General features: G+C 52.5%; 1 protein-coding gene across 2 annotated transcripts in view; it reads right to left on the bottom strand.

Annotated features, from left to right (window-relative positions):
* AGRN (agrin) overlaps positions 1 to 16,662 on the bottom strand; it is a 139,596-nt gene extending 122,934 nt beyond the window's left edge. The window contains exon 1 of one of the 2 annotated variants that reach the window (XM_080380029.1): positions 4,632 to 16,662. In XM_080380029.1, coding sequence (XP_080236155.1) covers positions 4,632 to 4,820 — 189 coding nt within the window. In that variant the 5' untranslated portion in view covers positions 4,821 to 16,662. The remainder of the gene's footprint in view (positions 1 to 4,631) is intronic. The other variant, XM_080380030.1, reaches the window with a different exon arrangement.
* Positions 16,663 to 16,944: the final 282 nt, after the last annotated feature.

The raw sequence follows: 16,944 nt of genomic DNA, 5'->3' as shown, positions 1-16,944 counted from the left end.
CACATGCCTTAGCTGCTCCCAGACACGCAGAGGTTAGCCAGAGACATTGCACCCGCGTGCCCTCACACTCATTTGTCTTCCAGCACGAAGGGAGTCAGCTCCCCTTGGGCCAGTGCTAAGCAATGCCGCAGCAACCAAAGGACAAGCAATAACTTATACACAGGCTCCCGTCCCTCCCCACACAGCCCAAGTCCAAGCTGCTGCGCGGGGGTAGGAAGAGCGGCTGAGAACGCAACGCCTTCAAAGCTGTTTGCGCAAAGAAGCCTGCTCGAAAAGCCGACTGCTCAGTTGTACACAGCCCCGTCAGCAGGAGTTCTGTTCTGGGGAGAGATGGCAGTCAACCGGCAAACAGAGGGAGCTTCAGACGGCAAGGAAGGGTAGCTGTGAGAGGCAGCTCTCCTCCCCTCTGATCTTACAGGAATCCCAGAACGGACTCGGACACCTGCTCCACCGCGCGCAGGTGGTGCCGTGCGAGGCAGCCCCCCTCAAAAAGCCAGTCTGGGGCCACGTGCAGACACGACACCTCAGGTGAGCAGAGGCGGCAGGGTGCTAAGGAGCACAGCATTAGTGCAAGCCTCCCTGCCCGCCTCCCCACCTGGGACCAGCTGTTTCTCCAGCGTTTCGCAGCAGCACAGCTCCCTGTGGTTGCGCTTCTCCCCACAGTCAAGTTAAGACACCTTCCTGCAGCCCCACCAGCCCCACCTCCCCTTCCCTCAGCAGCAGCCTGCAGCCCGCAGGGCAGGCTGCTCGCTGCAAGGTGAGGTGCACAAGCAGCCAGGGCAAAAAACACCAGGAACACAAAGGAGACAAAAGGAAAAAAATACTCCAGGCAGGCAGAGCGCACAGCCCGAGGCTTGGGCTGAGAGGTAGCGGTCAGGCACTTTCACAGCTAGGTCTAAGGGGGAAGAAAGGCTAAAGCCTACCCCCTGTTCTGAAGCAGATGGTAATTAGAGTTAATTAGCATGGCTGTTGTAGTCATACACCTCAGAGCCAGGCCACAGCATTCACAAACAACATCAGAGTCCACCAGTGCTCTCCCCACCCTTATCCTCTATAATGAATGGACACGAAGACACCAAAGACCGAGAAATTACCTGTAGGGCATCCCATTCATCATTACACACAATTAGGACTTTGTCACTGGTGACTCACCGACTACATCAAGGACTGGGGAAGAAAAGGGAGAGAGAAAAAATTGGGCCAGAATCTAGTTCCAAGAGGTCCCTTCCCTACAGCAGATTCACTCACCCTCTTGCCAGTGAGCACATAAAACACTGGATTAAGACTGTTACAAGACTCCTGGCAGCTACAGGGAGGCAGAGTAAGAACAGTGAAAACTTTAAGCAGATCCTTGCAAGGATATATTTTAAGTGCAGTACAAAACCAGAAAGTAAAAGAATTTTCCACTGCGCCATGGGGTTCCATCCCACAGTAGGGAACGGGACCACCTCTACAGTGCTAGCAAGTTCCTGCCAGGAAGATGCTCCGAGAAACACCAGCCTTGGTCTTGCAAAGAAAGATGAGAAGTTCGAGCACGGTCTCCTCAAGAAGACAGCTGTCACTCTGGGCAGAAGTAAGAGGAGTCACCACCAGAATTCAGTAGTTCTGGGTAGCAAAGCTCAGGCTCTGCTTGTAGCTTCACAGGCAGCTCTGCCAACCGCTTCCCTCCTGACCACGCACTGACCCTCTCCCTCGCCACTCTCTGTGCCTTTCCCTGGCAGAAGCTAGATGCCCTTTCCCTAGGAGCTAGCACAGCACCAAACCCACCTCCAACCCTGGCAGGAAAACAGCAGCCTCCGTTACCCCCCAAAATATGGGCCCTATTGTCTGGAACAGGATCCACATCCTTTTCAACACTTCCTATAGCACATATAGAACCTGCATTTGTCCTATAAATAGAAGCTCCCTTCATAAATGTCGGGTCAGACCAGAATAAGGTACATCAGAGGACTCAAAAGTAGGAAGGGGCAATGCCAGCACACAGGCTGTAAATAGGATGAAGAGCAGCACCGCCAGCTTGGGAAGAAGAGCAAGCCCTGGGCTGCAGCTAGAAGCAAGCACAGCGCCTAGCTCCCACGTCAAATCCCTCGGCGAAGCGGCACATCGGCCAGTCTGAGTGAATTTCAGGAGTTCTGTCAGCCTGTTCTTCCTTGCTGTTCACCTCCTCTAGCAGCAAACGAATGGCTGGTAGCTATTGACGCGTGTTTATCCAACATTAACCTCACGTTTCTTCTCAGTTGTAATGTGCTTCATCTATCAGAGGCTTCAGCAGGGAGGGTTGAGAGTTTAACTAGGAAGAACAATGCACTAATGCAGCATTCGCATACCTGCTCCCTCACAGACCACCCAGCACCAGTAACACCCGCCGTGTTGGGTGTGGGCTCCAGGGCACTCCTCCCGCACACTTGGCCCTTGCCTTTCCTCTTCAGATAAAGAAGAACCTGACAAGAGATAACTGTGGTATTTGGAGGTTACCCCAGGGCCTAAGGAATGGTTTAGAGTATGACAGTGAGGAAGTGGACACTGAGTGTTCTCACCAGGTAACCAGCAAGATCCTTTCTGCACCTGGGCTTGTTCCAGCTCCACAGGGCAGCAGGAGCCAGCGGTCACCTTTAATGCCCTAGCTGCCCTTTCAGAATCTAGGTGCTTGGTAAAAAAAAAAACCCAAGCCAAACCAATATGCAAGCCCGCCTAACCCTGCAACCCAGCATCAGCAGAATCCACAGCAATTTCAAATCTTTGAGATCTTGGAGTGAAACAGGCTAACAGCTGCTGCAAAAATACGCATTTACAAGTCACTAGCGTTACACCCTCCTAAATCACACTTAGGAGATATTTATCTGCTTTCAGGTCCTTAAGACACCCCAAGTCCCATTTCAAAGCTTTTTTTTTTCCTGCAAACGCACCATGAACATACCCTTTAAAACTACACAGAAAAGACTGATGTGTAGGTAAAGGGACTGAAGAACCACCATTCCAAGAAAATTGCTTAATGTCACAGCACGACTGGGAGAGCCAGCGGCACTGCCACAGTGAGACAGGATGGGCACTTCCATCCAAGGTAGGAGAGTGCATTTTTCTCCTTTCACTTTCTCTTACAGGACTCTGGGACTGGAAAGGTATCTTGGCACCATGTTCTGGACTTCAGGTGCTGTTATGACACATGTAATTGGCAGATGCAAAATCCCACACTGAACTCCGGAGTAAGTCGCACAAGCGTTCTCCACAGCATTGCTTGGGATGGCTGAGGGAAAGGCAGGCAAGAGACTCTTCGCAAGCCGAGCGATGCAGACTGTGTTTCAAATAAAGCCACCCCCAGCAGACCACATTCCTCCCCACATGTTGCTCCTTAGCTGCTCTTACTTGGACTTGATGGCACACTTTCAAAGGCAAAGCTGCTGAGCAAGCAGGTTTACCATCACAGGAAGAACGGATTTCCTGGCCCAGAGTCTTGCTCTAATGCAGCAAGATGAAGCCTGGATTTTACGCTAGCCAGACACCTTAACAGGCATCTGCAGTGGGAGGAAAGAGACCCTTTTTTCTAGATGAGCATTTCTGCCTCATCGCTAGCCTCACTGGACCACCTCCTGCCTACTTACACAGACACCTGTGCCCCAGCATCAGGTGGCCCACATCCATACAGCCATATGTGCCCCAAGCTGCCGCAGGACACCGGCTGCTCGCAGCAGCTTATTAGTTTTCTACATAGCACCCAGGATGTGCCAGACACTTTGCAAACATACGGTCTCTGCACTAGCCTGGAGGGGCTGTGATCTAATTTACAAGAGAAGGGTACAGATTGTGTGGTATCGAAAGGGGCACAGCAGTAGGAGCAAGCGTGAAGCAGCGGGCACCAGCTGGACAGGCAGAAGCCGTTCGACTACTTTACTGGGCTGAGAGATGCTCCAAAACAGAGGGCAGCGTCGTGGGATGAAGTTAACCTTCCTCTGCACCGGCAGACCTCTCCCACCAACGCGCTGCTGCGCATCACCCCGGGCCCTGCTTAGCACTAACCACAGGCAGGAACCGCAGCACTTTTTAAGGGTGGGTAGAAAAGGGGACGGGAAGAAGAGGAAAAGACAATGTGGCAGCATGTCCTCCTAAGCGAGATTCCTGCCCCGGGAAGGGTTAAGCCATGCAGCACGTTTTCTGACAGTCAGAGGGATGGTGTTTCAGGTTGCTCAGTACTTTACATTCTCTCAGCTTGGGGGGGGGAGGGGGGTTAAAAAAAAAAAAAAAAAAAAAGAGAGAGAGAAAAAAAACCCAAAACCCATAGCCAGAGGCTAGATTCGTAGTTAAACAATAGCTAGAGCTAGAGGAACTCAAGATGCTGCTAAAGTAAACGGGGAGCTGCCCTGAACACCTTCCCCGTCAGCCTCAGCCCTGCCAGAGAGAAAGTTGGGAGCCAGCCCCGCATCACGGCAAGGAGGGAAATGCCCATAAAAAGCAACCTTGAGAGATTCCCCTCGACACAGCTGTGGAAGCTCCAGCGGGGAGAGACTCCGCAGTCTAAAAATACATAATTACACACCAAAGCTCCAGCGCACATACAATAAAAACCACATGCGCCCGGCCGGGGAGGCGCCCGCTCGGGGCCGAAAGTTTCCCCCCGGCCCCCCCCCGCCCCTTACCTTGCAGGAGTAGGTGTGGTGCACGGGGTCCACGTTCATGATCTCCTCCACCGTGCCCGTCAGCACCACGTTGGCCTCCTCCTCCCGCCGCTCCAGCTCCCGCTCGGGGCACGTCGCCCCGCCGCCGCCCAGCGCCAGCAGCGCCAGCAGCGCCAGCAGCGCCCGGCCGCCCGCCGCTCGCCCCCCCATGGCCCGCCCGGCCGCTCCCGGCCCCGGGGCACCCCGACGGCGCGGGCAGACAAAGCGACCCCCGCTCGCAGGCAGCGCTGGCGCGGAGAGAAGGACTACTTTTGTTCGGGGAGGTGAAAAGAAGGAAAGAAAGAGAGGGAGGGAGGGAAAGAGGGAGGGGAGAGCAGGGGAGGGGAGAAGGAAGAAAATCCCAAGAGGAGGAGGAGGAGGAGGAGGAGGAGGAGGAGATAGCTCTCCCCGAAGCGGCGGCCGGCGAGAAGCGCTCGGTCCTCCGCCTTAGCCCCTGTAAGAAAGCCCGTAGATTTGCATGCAATCTGAATTGCTGATAAGGAGGGAGCGGGGGCAGGGGGGGAGAGGAGGGAGGGGGTAGAGGAAGGAGGGAGGGAGGCAGCCAGCCCTGCTGCCGGCTCTTATTGCAGAGCTGCCGAGGACGCCACCCCCAGGAAAGGGAGCTCGCATCAGGTTAATGGATAATCAGCGCGCCAACGTGAGGAGACTTTTAAAGGTGTAGGGCCGCTGCCGAGCGGCTGCCGGCCCCGCCAGCCGCCCCCGCCCCCGCGGCACCTGGCGCCCTGCCCGCCCCCGGCCGCGGCCCGGAGCCCCCGGAGCCCAGGGTCCCCCACTCCGCAGCCCGCACCCGCGGGGGTGCGCAGGGCGGCCGTGTCGTGCGGCTGCAGGAGGGGTCGGGACCCCCGCGCTTCCCCCCCCTGCCGCCCCCAGCTCAGCCGTGGCATCGCGGGGGGGCTGCTGCCAGCGCTGCCCCCCTTCTCCCGATGGGGAAACTGAGGGCTGGGCAGCCCACGAGTCCTCTGTCCCCAGGCACCCGCGCCTGGTCCCTCACCGTCCCCCCAGCTACCAGGGGGAGATGGCACGGGGGCTGCCCATGCCTTGCCCGAACCAGGGCAAAGCCACCCTCCCGGGGCATGGCCTGCGCCTTCCCCTGGAGCGCTCTGACCTCTTGCCCCAGCTTTCTCCAGGGACTGGACGTCAATTTTTCCAGATGTCGTGTGCAATTACTGCAAATATAAAATGAAAAGTTAAGTGGCACCAGGGGAGGGATATTGTTTCTCCTCTCCATAAATTAGCCATCCCCCAGAGGCATTTTACAAGGCTGTTTTACTTGATGGCCCTAAACAAGTCATGTTTGTGACCCAGGGCCAAGCGGGTGAGTTACAGATCACAGGGTGAAGTGGAACCACACCGGTGCCACGATGCCAGTAGAGGACATTGTCCTGCCCCTGTGTCGTTCTCCGATGAGAAAGTTTTAATACACGGCAGCATCCTGCATTGTAAGGGTTTGCAGATGACCATCCATCCTGTTCGTCCTCAAAGTTCTCAGCAGTGCTGCTTGCGCTGTTTGCCTCTGCAATTGTGTATGTGCCAATCTTTTTTCTCTCCTTTGGAACATAAACAGAAATTAACTACAAAATAGGAATAAATTAATCTTACTGAGTGTTCAAAATGCTGTCCAAGCCTACCTTTACCCTGAAGAGGATGCATACCAGAGATCGCATAAATCTGTCTGGAGATATCACAACTGCTGTGGGTTTTACAGGTAAAGCATACTGTACATGTTCAGCTTTAAACCATGCACTTGGCATTTCCGCAGTGACTTTGGTCTCAACACTGGGGCTGTTCTTGTAAACCCCGCACCGTCTTCCCTGTCCTCTTCTGCTCAAAGCTTTGATTTCTGTCCCCTAAAACTGAGTTCCCAGTCCAACACCAAAGGAAGGCTGCCTGTTCAAAAGCATGTGGTATTTAACCACCCCAGTGAGGACCTTCGAGACACAATTTTCAGGAGAAAGTGGCCCAGAGCATACTGAGGTCTGCAGAAAACCTGGCTTCATCCGGCAGGGCTTAACTCTTCAAAACCTGCCAAGCTTCTGTACCCTCCTCTAGACACCACAGGGAAGACATGGGTCCCTGTGCTCTCTGGGAAGGTGCTGCAGGGCAAAGGGACCCAAAGCAGGACACACAATGTCGGGTTTTCTGCCTGTGTCAACTGAAAAACTTCACCGAAATGTGTGGTTACTGGATGGGGGCAAGGGAGCAGCACTCAGCTGCAGCGGGAAGACTCCATCACAAGCCAAGAGCAAGGCAGAGTCCAGGCTCTGCAGTCATCACTGTTACGCAGTGGAGGTTTAGCACAAAGGACTCCATTATTACATTGCTGCTATTATAAACTCAAGCAATCAGCTAAAAATATTTCAGTGCCTGGCAGATTATTTTTGCTATTTTAATTATTAATTTTTATTGTATTCCTCGAGTGCTGCTCAACTGTAAATCACAGAAACAACCTCAGTTTGAGGTGGAAGAAACCAGCTGTAACATTCTGCTCCCACACTTCGCAAAGAGGAGAGGAGAAGAATTATTTACGCTGTGTTTGTACTATTTTCTGTTTGTTAGTTCTCTCCTCCTAGCCCCACCCCACCAGCTGCTTTCAAAGCTGTGAAGAGAAAAATGGATTTCACAGGCTTTTCTGATGTTTTTGCCCCTATACAGCCAGTTCTTTGAGTGGGCTTACTCAGTCTTGTAGGCTTTCTGGTGGAGGTGCCACACAAGCCTCCCAGGGTCTCAGCTCTCTTTTCCATGGGCAGGTTTAGTAAAGTTCGCAGGGAGGAGGCAGCTGGCTTTTTCAAAGCACAGCACCGAAAGGCAAGCAAGTCACTCTGAGCACCCTTTTCGGGATGATGTGTGCTGGGAAGCAGCACGGAGCAGCACATTCCCGCACGGCATCGCTCTGCTCCACCACCGCTGTGTTGAAGCCTCACGCTGACAAGAGGAGAAACCGGCCAAGAAAACTGTGGGAAAACTGAAACAAACTCTTTGGTAAATCAGTGCGCAAAATAAATAAACTCTGTAACTGACAAAAATACATAAATCACCGGGGTTTGTGTGGGCTCTTTACAAGACAGCTATTGTAAACGTGGGGCTCGCAAAGGCTTCCATGAACTAAGCTTACAAGTGAAGTAGCTCAGTCAGTAACTCTGAAAAATCAAGAGAGCTTGGAAAACTGGCAAGGACTTAGGCAGCATTTGCTTTCTGTCACCTCTGCATGTGCTTGGATGGCATTTCCAAGATTTGCTTGCAGGAGGGGCCTAAAATTTTGAGGGAGAGGAGAAGGAGAAGGAGAAGGAGAAGGAGAAGGAGAAGGAGAAGGAGAAGGAGAAGGAGGAGAAGGAGAAGGAGAAGGAGAAGGAGAAGGAGAAGGAGAAGGAGAAGGGGAAGGAGAAGGAGAAGGAGAAGGAGAAGGAGAAGGAGAAGGGGAAGGAGAAGGGGAAAGGGAAGGAGAAGGAAAAAGGGAAAGGGAAGGGGAAGGAGAAGGAAAAGGGGAAAGGGAAGGGGAAGGGGAAGGAGAAGGAGAAGGGGAAGGAGAGAGGAGGAGAGGACAGAAGAGGCAAGAGGAGGACAGGAGGAGAGTAAAGGGAGAAGAGGAGCAGAGACCACTGTGATAGTTCCAATCAGGTAGTTCCAGCGGTTTCATAAACCGCTCTGGTGTTGAGAGACCACTGCTAGCGCTGGACGGCTGAGCAACGCTGACCTTTAGACACCTGTTTAACTCCCAGCCCCCAGCAAGCTTCAGTGATGTCCGCAGCATTTCTTACACATCTGAAGTTAACTGCCTGGGTAAGGCTTTGCCTGATCAGGGCTTTTCCCTCCAGCGGTAGCAGCTGTCACATTTTCCACAGAACTGTAATTTTTTTTCATGTCCTTTGAAGATTTTCCCAATTTTAACAACTCATGGCACAGGCAAATGAGCTTCTTTTAGGCTGGGCTCAGTAACTCTGTAAAGGTCTCTCGTTTATTGCGAGTTATTGCCTCCTTAGAATGACTGTACGGACACTCCTGCTGCACTCAGCAGTTTCATGCCAGCATCTCTCTGTCGTTTGACCCCGGAGCACTTCCCTTTCAGAATCTTTGTTATCACAGCTCTCAGCCAAGGCTATCACAAGTGTCATACCTTCATTCTCTGTCTGCTTCCCTTGGGGGGTGGGAGGGGGGGCTGGTGTCAGTGGGCAGGTGCTCAGTGCTTGCTGAGAGCAGATCCTTTAAGGTATATCAGGTTAGGTATCCAAAAGTCGCAGCAGCTGCAGTGTCAGTAACCGCAGGGTAAACCCCTCCATCTGCTCTCCTGTGAGAACAGCCAGGAGTCGAGAGTGTGGCCCCTCATTCGCACCAGTGTGGCGCACACATCGTAGCAGGAGACGCACAAGATTTTAGGCCAAGCCTTCAAAGAAAATAAAAGACCTGTGCAAATACCCTGGCAAAGCAAAATAGAACCCCAGCACTAATCAGAAATTGTTCCCCAGGGGTGAGAAAGAGTGTCCCCATTCCTGCTTGAGCTGGCCCCTGGTTTCTTCACTGGTTGCCTCTACACCCCCACTGGCTGGTTTTTCTTCTCCAAGCCTCTCCATCTCTGATAAGCTCCAAGACATGTTTTAATGTGGGTTTCCCCCCCTGCCTTTTCTCTTTCAAGTTAATCCCTCTTGGTGGTTTCTGACATTGTCAAATGGCTTTTGTGTACTGTCAGAAAATCTCTTGATGTAGCTACAGAGCAGCTGCTAACAAGTTGCCCCTGGGATCCTACATCTATGAGGCTGTCTGCCTGTATAATGATTTTCAAATAAGTAAATCTATTAATGAGATCTTGGTGGGAGCGGGGCTGAGGGCTGGGGAGCAGCTCCCTGTCAGAGGACCCACACAAGAGGGGCTTCATCCTGCAGCAGCCCCCAGCAGGTTCGCCTTGCTGCGATGGGCACCATGGCATCACAAGGGGAGTCACAGAGAGCTGCTGTCCCTAGACAGCACAGGGAACATGAGCCACCCGGATCAGTGGCCAGCACTGGCTGCAGCACAGGCGCGTGGCAGCAACCTGCACAGCCCTTTCCCTTTAGTTACAAGGGGAAAGCGAGGAACAAATGGGGATCTGTCACACGCTGTAAGTAAGACTCAAGAGATGAATTCAAGAAGTCAGTCTCTTCTTCCCCAGGATCAGGGTGGCAGCCTTAGTGTTGAGTTAAAAATTCAGAGCTAGTCTTCTGGGTTTGTCACTTCTGCCCCAAGACTGAGGAGCTACCAGGATCCAAGCTTTTCTCAACAGCATGATCCTAAACCTTCAACTTTAAAACCAGGAAACTATGCTGAGATTTGCACATATTCACACAACTGAAGGTGACAGAATATAAAAATCCAAACCACTGAGTATTATGAGCACTGTGGTACAATAACAGGTTACGAGGAATTCAGCCTGGACATATCCAACACCCGCACCCTGGTTTACGATGGCAATGAGATGAAGGGCTGCAGCCATGCAGGGAGCCGGGTTTGTTCCCACATACAGCAGATCAGAGCAGCAGTCAGTTCCCAGGACCCCAGACCCAAAAGGCTTTGGCAGAGGCAGAGAGAGGGGCCAGGACCCTCCACCCAGGTCGGGGCTGGCTCGGTGGCATGGGCTGTGTCTGCACACAGGACTGGGGAGGAGGTGTGCTGGCTGTGGCACTGGCTGTACTCTTCCCTCATGCTGGAACCAGCCCCGGGATCTCATGCAGATGGGTACTTTTCCCTCTGAGTCAGCAGCAAGCCTGGGCCCTTGCTCCGTACAAGGGGCAGGCTTCAAGCTCACAAAAATACGCTTGGTTTAGCATTGCAAGGGGGACCAAGCATCAGCACAGGGCACGCACACAAATACAGGTGCCATTTTGCTGTGGTTTCGGTGGCCGTGAACCTCCAGCATGTTTTAGGACTTAACCTAGCAACCTCTCAGCTTGGAGGCAAAAGCATCCAGTGAACCACAATGACTTTTTTAATTAAAAAAAAAAAAAAAAAAAAAAAGAAAGAAGAAAAAGGAAAGATGCAAAAAGAAAATTCAGTGTGAACTTCAGGGCAAGTGATCCTCCATTATCAAATGCCATCTTAAAAAGTGCATGGGGCTAATTGAATTACTCTTGCTAGATTTCTATGTAGCCATGAAGTCTTCTTAATGTGGATTGATAGCATAAATCTGTTCTCCATTGAGGAAAAAGTGAACGCTGGCCCCTGACATCTATCTTTCTTTCCAGAAATCCCATCTAACTGGACGTCTCCCTAGGCCACTTCCAAGAGAAAGATGTCTCTATCCATTACCTCTGACATGCAGCAGCAAAAGGAAGTGAGGTCCGTTCACATCTAATTACTCCCACTCCTGGATTTATTACAATCATGCTAGGATTAATTGAGAAAGTAAAAATGCTTAGTTAGGTGATCAATCTTCCCCGAGTTACTTACCTTGTCACTCGCTAATAACTGTAAAATAAAAAAGCCCCTCTTCGCTGCATCTCAGCAAATGGATTTCTATAATACATTGCTAGGAATCTTTAAAAGGCATTTGAAAGCAGTAAGGAGACAAATTGGATTAGCTGGAGAGAAAGTGCAACCAAAGCATTTTTTTCATTACCATAAAGCAAAAATTTCAGCTCTCCAACGCTCAGGTGGCGATGCAGAGACAGCACCTGGCCCCGTGCCAGGCTCATGGACACTGGCTGTCCCACGGCACCAGTATGATGCCTGGGGCAGTGCTGGCAGGAGCTGTGGGGGAGGCTTTGACACGGGAGTTACGGGTACAGCAACGGGGGGCTGGAGAATATTCTGAGTGAAACACAAAGAGCCTTTCCTGGTTTAAAGACCAGGTCATTTTTTCACACCAGAGACACATATTCTTGTGTAAGGGACACTGGGGTTTTTGCACAGCTGAAACTGGGTGGACCCAGTCACTGCTCTCATCTTGCCCACCTCCCACTGTGGGGGTCCCTGGGCTGCCACAGTGTGTCCCCAGGAGCCAGGGCAGCTATTTAGGTTTAGATCTCCTAGCTGGTTTCCCCCAGATGGCCACTCCATGTGAAGGCAGCTGGAAGGATGTTACTCTCTTCAAGATCAGAGCTCTCTCCTTGTCAAATTTGGCTCAACCTTTATTGCAAGAAACACACACGATACACACTGCTAATAACCCAGCCTTGTTCTTCCGCAAAATCTCATCCGAGAGAAATATTCCATTTTCCTTCTGCAACAAGCTCCTTAAAATCAGAAGCTCCCGCAGACAGGGCAGCCCTGGTTCCCACCGATCCTGGGCGCCGAGGGCTGCAGGAGAGGTGGGCGGCAGCAGCGGCCGTCCCGTGTGCCCTGCTGCAGGCTTGGGCCAGCATCCCCAGCGCTGGTGGTGGAACTGGCAGATGCCACAAAGGCACCCAGCTTTCAGGAGCCCTCCTCTAATGGGAAACATTGAGGGTGCTGGGAAGCCGGGCTCGAGCTGAAAGGGAAGGCATTAAGATTCAGGGCATGCGGGGATCAGGCTTTTCCCTTTCCCCCCTTTTTCAAGGAGTGAGGAGCCAAGGTTTTAGCACTCTGTTAGAGGGCCCTTGGCAACCCCTTCAAAGCTGCTGGCGGCCGGAGCTGCTGCCCGGCTCCCCTCCACTGGGCTCCTCTCACAAAAGGTCTGTGTAGTGCCCAGTGATGCTGCCAGGCTGGAATGCCCACAGGCTGGCAGGGAGGGACCCAGTCCTCCCAGCTTGTGGTTTCACACTCGCCTAAACCCATTTCATAGTTAAAGGCAGGATTTATTGGGCCAGACTCTCAGGGAGATAGAGGCTTTTGTGTTGAATTTTATCCAAACCAGTTAATGCAGCTGCTGCTGTTGCCATTAGCACAGGGAAAAGAAAAGAAGAAAGAAAGAAAAAAAAAAGGGGGAAAAAAAAGAGAAAAAGACATTGAAACTATCAGCTTCTAAAAGATTTCTTCTTCTATCTGCAAATCAATTTCTTAGCACGCACACATAGAATGACCAGGAAATATTTCATCCTCTGGGTGCCAAGCTGAAAGAAGCCAGCACTGAGAGATCCTGCCTCAGTTGAATCTCCCAAATGCTCTCCTCTGCATTCATTATTCTGTGCACACAGGGAGCAGGGACGCAGGCTGAGTTAACCTCTTGCTGCCTGCTCTGCCACAGCTAAGTGAAGGGATGCTGCTGAGGCAGAGCAAGGCCACCCAGCCCTGGGTGCAGTGCAGGTCACTGCCCTTCTTTGTCTTACCTTTTCCTGATCAAGCAAGGGTGAAGGAGATGCCACAGTTTTATGTGAGCCTTGATGGCTCATCAGGCTGGTGTGGGCAGGGCAGGCAGGGCAGGCAGTGGAGCACCCAAGGCAGAGCTGCCAAGCAGCTCCTCGCATCGCTGCAGGCAATTGGCAGCAAGGGTGTCCTGCTTCTGCCTGTGGTGCACTAGGCTTTTGTATCGGGCAAGATCCTGAACATCACTTGACATCCTTCTCCATCAAATATTTATTTGTTTCTGCAGGTCATGGGCTGAGCATGCTGGGGCAGGCCCTGTGCTGTAGGAACCCATGCCCAGTTTAACATCTCCTGTCTTAATTCAGGTCGCACAGGAAGAGGGAGCAGGAGACCCGGGAGCTGAGGCTGCTGTCTGCCTCCTGGCCAGGGGATGAGCAGGCTCATGGTAGGAGTCCCTCCTCATTACTGTAGCAGCCCAGGCTTTGAGTCCTCCAGCAAAGCCCAGCTGTGTCTGGGGTGCATTGCCAAGCCATTGCCAGCTGAAGGTCTGGCTGCACCCAGCAACGCGGTCAAAGGGGATGGAGGAAGGCAGCCTGCCCTCCAAGTAACCCTCCCCAGCTGGCACCTAATGGACTCTACAGAAGTCTCCTTTCCCCAAACCTGTCTGCTGGATGCACTGCTAAGAGCTGAATCCAAATAAAAGGCCTGGTGTTGAGAAGTGACAACCAAAAAACTAGCTGCACACACCCAAGCAAAAAGGGAGAGTCAGCATCATGCGATGTGCCAGGTTGGAGCAGGAGTGATGGACACAGCACTCCCAGCAGAGCTCATGCCTCTCCCCAGCACCCACAGCGACCAGCTGCCCCACACACCTCACCGGCTGGGCTTCAGCAGACCCCTGCATTCAGCCTGACCAAAGCAATGGCTGCTCCCACAACGCTGCGGTACCTGAGAGCTGAGCTCCCCTTAACACCTTTATCTTCACAACTGCTCCATGAAGCAGCTACTGCACAGTCATATGTACTCTTATTGGTCTAGGAAGCGTTGGCAGCACTAAGTGACTGGCCCCAAATGATAAAGGAAGTCTGAGGCACAGCACCAACCAGAAAGATGCCTTCCCCTCCAACTTTCTTTGCTAACCCGGTCTGAGGCGAGGAGAGCACACAGCGGGGAGAGCCTTTTCACGGCAGGGTGCAAGCCTCTTCCAGCTGCAGGAGCTGCTGCACCTGGGGCGGGGGGAAGCAGGCAGCTCCCTCTGCCTGGCAGAGTAACAGCCTGTCTGGTGGATGCATGGCCGTGGGACCACTGCAGTAAAAGACCCCAAGCAAGGTACCACCTCGCTGCCAAGGCGACTTAGCTTGCTGCAGGGAGCAGGAGGCGAGTCAAGGAGCCAAACGCAGCAGGGCTGGGGACTGAGCCTCCATATATTGTGTCATCTACTTAGGGCCTGTCAGGGGAACCACATTCTGACTCCCTTTGGCAGCAATAGGCAGAGCCTTTCAATTAAACAAAGTGCTTCAGTGAATTGCTGCCTCATCCATTAGGCTCATCTGACTCAGGCACTTGCAGACTGTCTGCTCTCCATTGCACTTCATTTGGGAAATTGGTTTCGTTAAAAAAGCAGAAAGGAAGAGGAAAGGATGAAGCCTGTGCAAGGGGAAAGAAATGACCCCACCATAACAAACCAAATCTTGCAGCCCCAGGCAGGCTGGGCTTTTAGCTCTTTAACAGCAGAGGCAGCTCCTGGCAGACTGGTGCAACGTTCAGGTCGGGGGAAAAACCTGGCAACGTTTGCAGTCAGGTAAGGCAGGCAGGGAGACAAATGCACAGGATACCAAAGCAGAAGGCACTTCACGTTCACACGCATGGGTCCCTCCTCCGTGGCCACTGTCATCTCCTGCGGCGCGGGGTGGTGCAGAGCTGCAGGTCCTGGCCCAGGCTTGTGGCAGGGTGTGAGTGACCGACCTAAGGAGCAACTCAGCCCCTCAGTGGGCTGAGGCAGTGTTGTTCTCCAGCTGCACTGCTCTCAGATCAGATGGCTGGTGCAGAAAAACCAAGTCCTGTTCTTTCCCTGTAGTCATATAAGTTTTCTTTGTTAGGCAATAGCTGGAAAACAGCTGCTCCCGAGCTGAGGGCTTGTTCAGACACATAATCCTCACTGAGAAGCCAGGCCACTTACAAGGGTGAACAGCTCTCTGTGAGGATCTTAAAACTGAGCAGCTCCTCATGTCCTGGCTGCATCAATGCACCCATGCTATCGGCTGCCCAAACTGGAGGCCATCCGGACAGTGCGTGCATTGACACCCCGGGGGGCCAAGCAGTGGCTGGGTCCCCAGCAGGCAGGGGGACACTGCACCGGCACTACAGGGAAGCCAGCAGCCTCTGCCAGCAATGGCTTGGCCCTGCTGGAAGATGGTGAGGATGGAGATGTGGGCAGGAAAGAGGCCCTGGTAAACACAGAACCACGGAATCATTTAGGATGAAAAAGACCTTTGAGGTTATCAAGTCCAACCGTTAACCCAGCACTGCCAAGCCCACCACTGAACCATGTCCCCAAGCACTGCATCTACACATTTTTTAAACACCTCCAGGGATGGCGATTGCACCACCTCCCTGGGCAGCCTGTTCCAATGCTTGACCACCCTTTCAGTGAATAAAATTTTCAAGACCTGGTGTGGTTGGGGCTGGAGAAGCTGACTGAAGCTGCCCGAGTTGTGCCCCCGTGAAAGGAGGGCTCCTGGCTCTTCTTGTCCCCTGCCAGAGCTGTAAAGAGCATTAGAAATAAGAAGCTGTGTTGCAGAGCTGTCGGAATTGGGGCTGACCCTGTCTTATTTACTGGATTGTCAATAAGGTAAAACTAAAGCAAAACATGCCCAAATAGTGCGGAAATGGACCAGGGCCAGAAGTTTTATGTCCAGAGGCTTTTGGGGGGGTGGGGGGGTGGGGGGAGGTAAGGGAAGCTAATTAGTCTTGTTGCTCTTGGTTTAGAAATTCAAATCAAAGCTCAGGCCTGGGACCAGAGGTTTGCCCAGGGCTTACTTATGGTCTAGTCAAGCAGGATTTGTTGCAAGCAACCTACTCGATTCTGGCTTTATAATTCAGTTGGTCAAATCCACTTTTGGAAACGATTAGTGCCCCGGATATCTCTACAGCAAGTGGGAGATGTCTCCCTCATGGATGTTGATAGCTACAAGGGAAGCAATAGCAGGGCTGACCTCAGTCTGAGAAAGGCTGGCATAACCCATCCGCTTCTCCCTGGCAAGGCACTATTCTTAATTTACTTACACTTATTGTAGCAAGCATGGCCAAATCAGGCTTGCTGGTGCTAGCCCCTGCACGGAAACAGACTCACAAGTCTCAGGCCTTAGAAATCCTCTCACATCACTGTTTCCTGCTTTTAAAAGACCTGCTTCACCTCAAGCCAGAGCACCATTCCAGTCAGAACCAGTTTGAAGCCAAGCCAATCTTTCCTCCTGAGCTGTGCTTTTCTCCCAGCTTGGGCGGTCTGGTCCACTCCAGCTGCACCAGCAGGAAAGAACAAGAAGACTGCGGGGTCTGGAAGCAGCATCCCTCTCCCCTCACCTCCCACTAGTGTGGCGACACACTGCCAAAGCCAAAGGAGATGCTCCAAAATGAAACCGATCCCAGTGGTGGTCCTGGGTTGGGGATCAGAAGGAAAGTGTGCTGCTTGCCTGCTGCGGCCAGACAGGACAGGTCGCTGTAACAAAAGCAAATGTAACTCCAGCACCCTGGGACCTGAGGGCAGAGGCCTTGGCATGAGTCTGCCTCTGTCTGGGCCAGAGGAGACAAAGTCTCCCTCACATCTCTCCGACTTGTTTTCATCAAGGCCTTCCACTTCGTTCCTCTCCTGGCCAGGGAGCTGGTTCTGCTGATGGTGAGTCCCTCTCACAAGTGCTATTCCTGGGTCAGCCAATACCATATTCATTCTTTTCCTTCCTTGCAAGACTGGAAGAAAATCAAGGCTGAATTTGCAAAAGTGAGACAGGAAAAGAATGTTCAATTAAAAACACAATATAAGCAGGGCTGACCCAGGAGAATTGATACAGCTAAAGTAAAAGGCTGGCTT

The sequence above is a fragment of the Falco punctatus genome (genome assembly GCF_963210335.1).
Source record: "Falco punctatus genome assembly, chromosome: 3".
NCBI classification, from domain to species: domain Eukaryota; kingdom Metazoa; phylum Chordata; class Aves; order Falconiformes; family Falconidae; genus Falco; species Falco punctatus.
The sequence above is the reverse complement of the archived record's forward strand: the minus strand, read 5'-3'. Positions and strand labels throughout refer to the sequence as shown.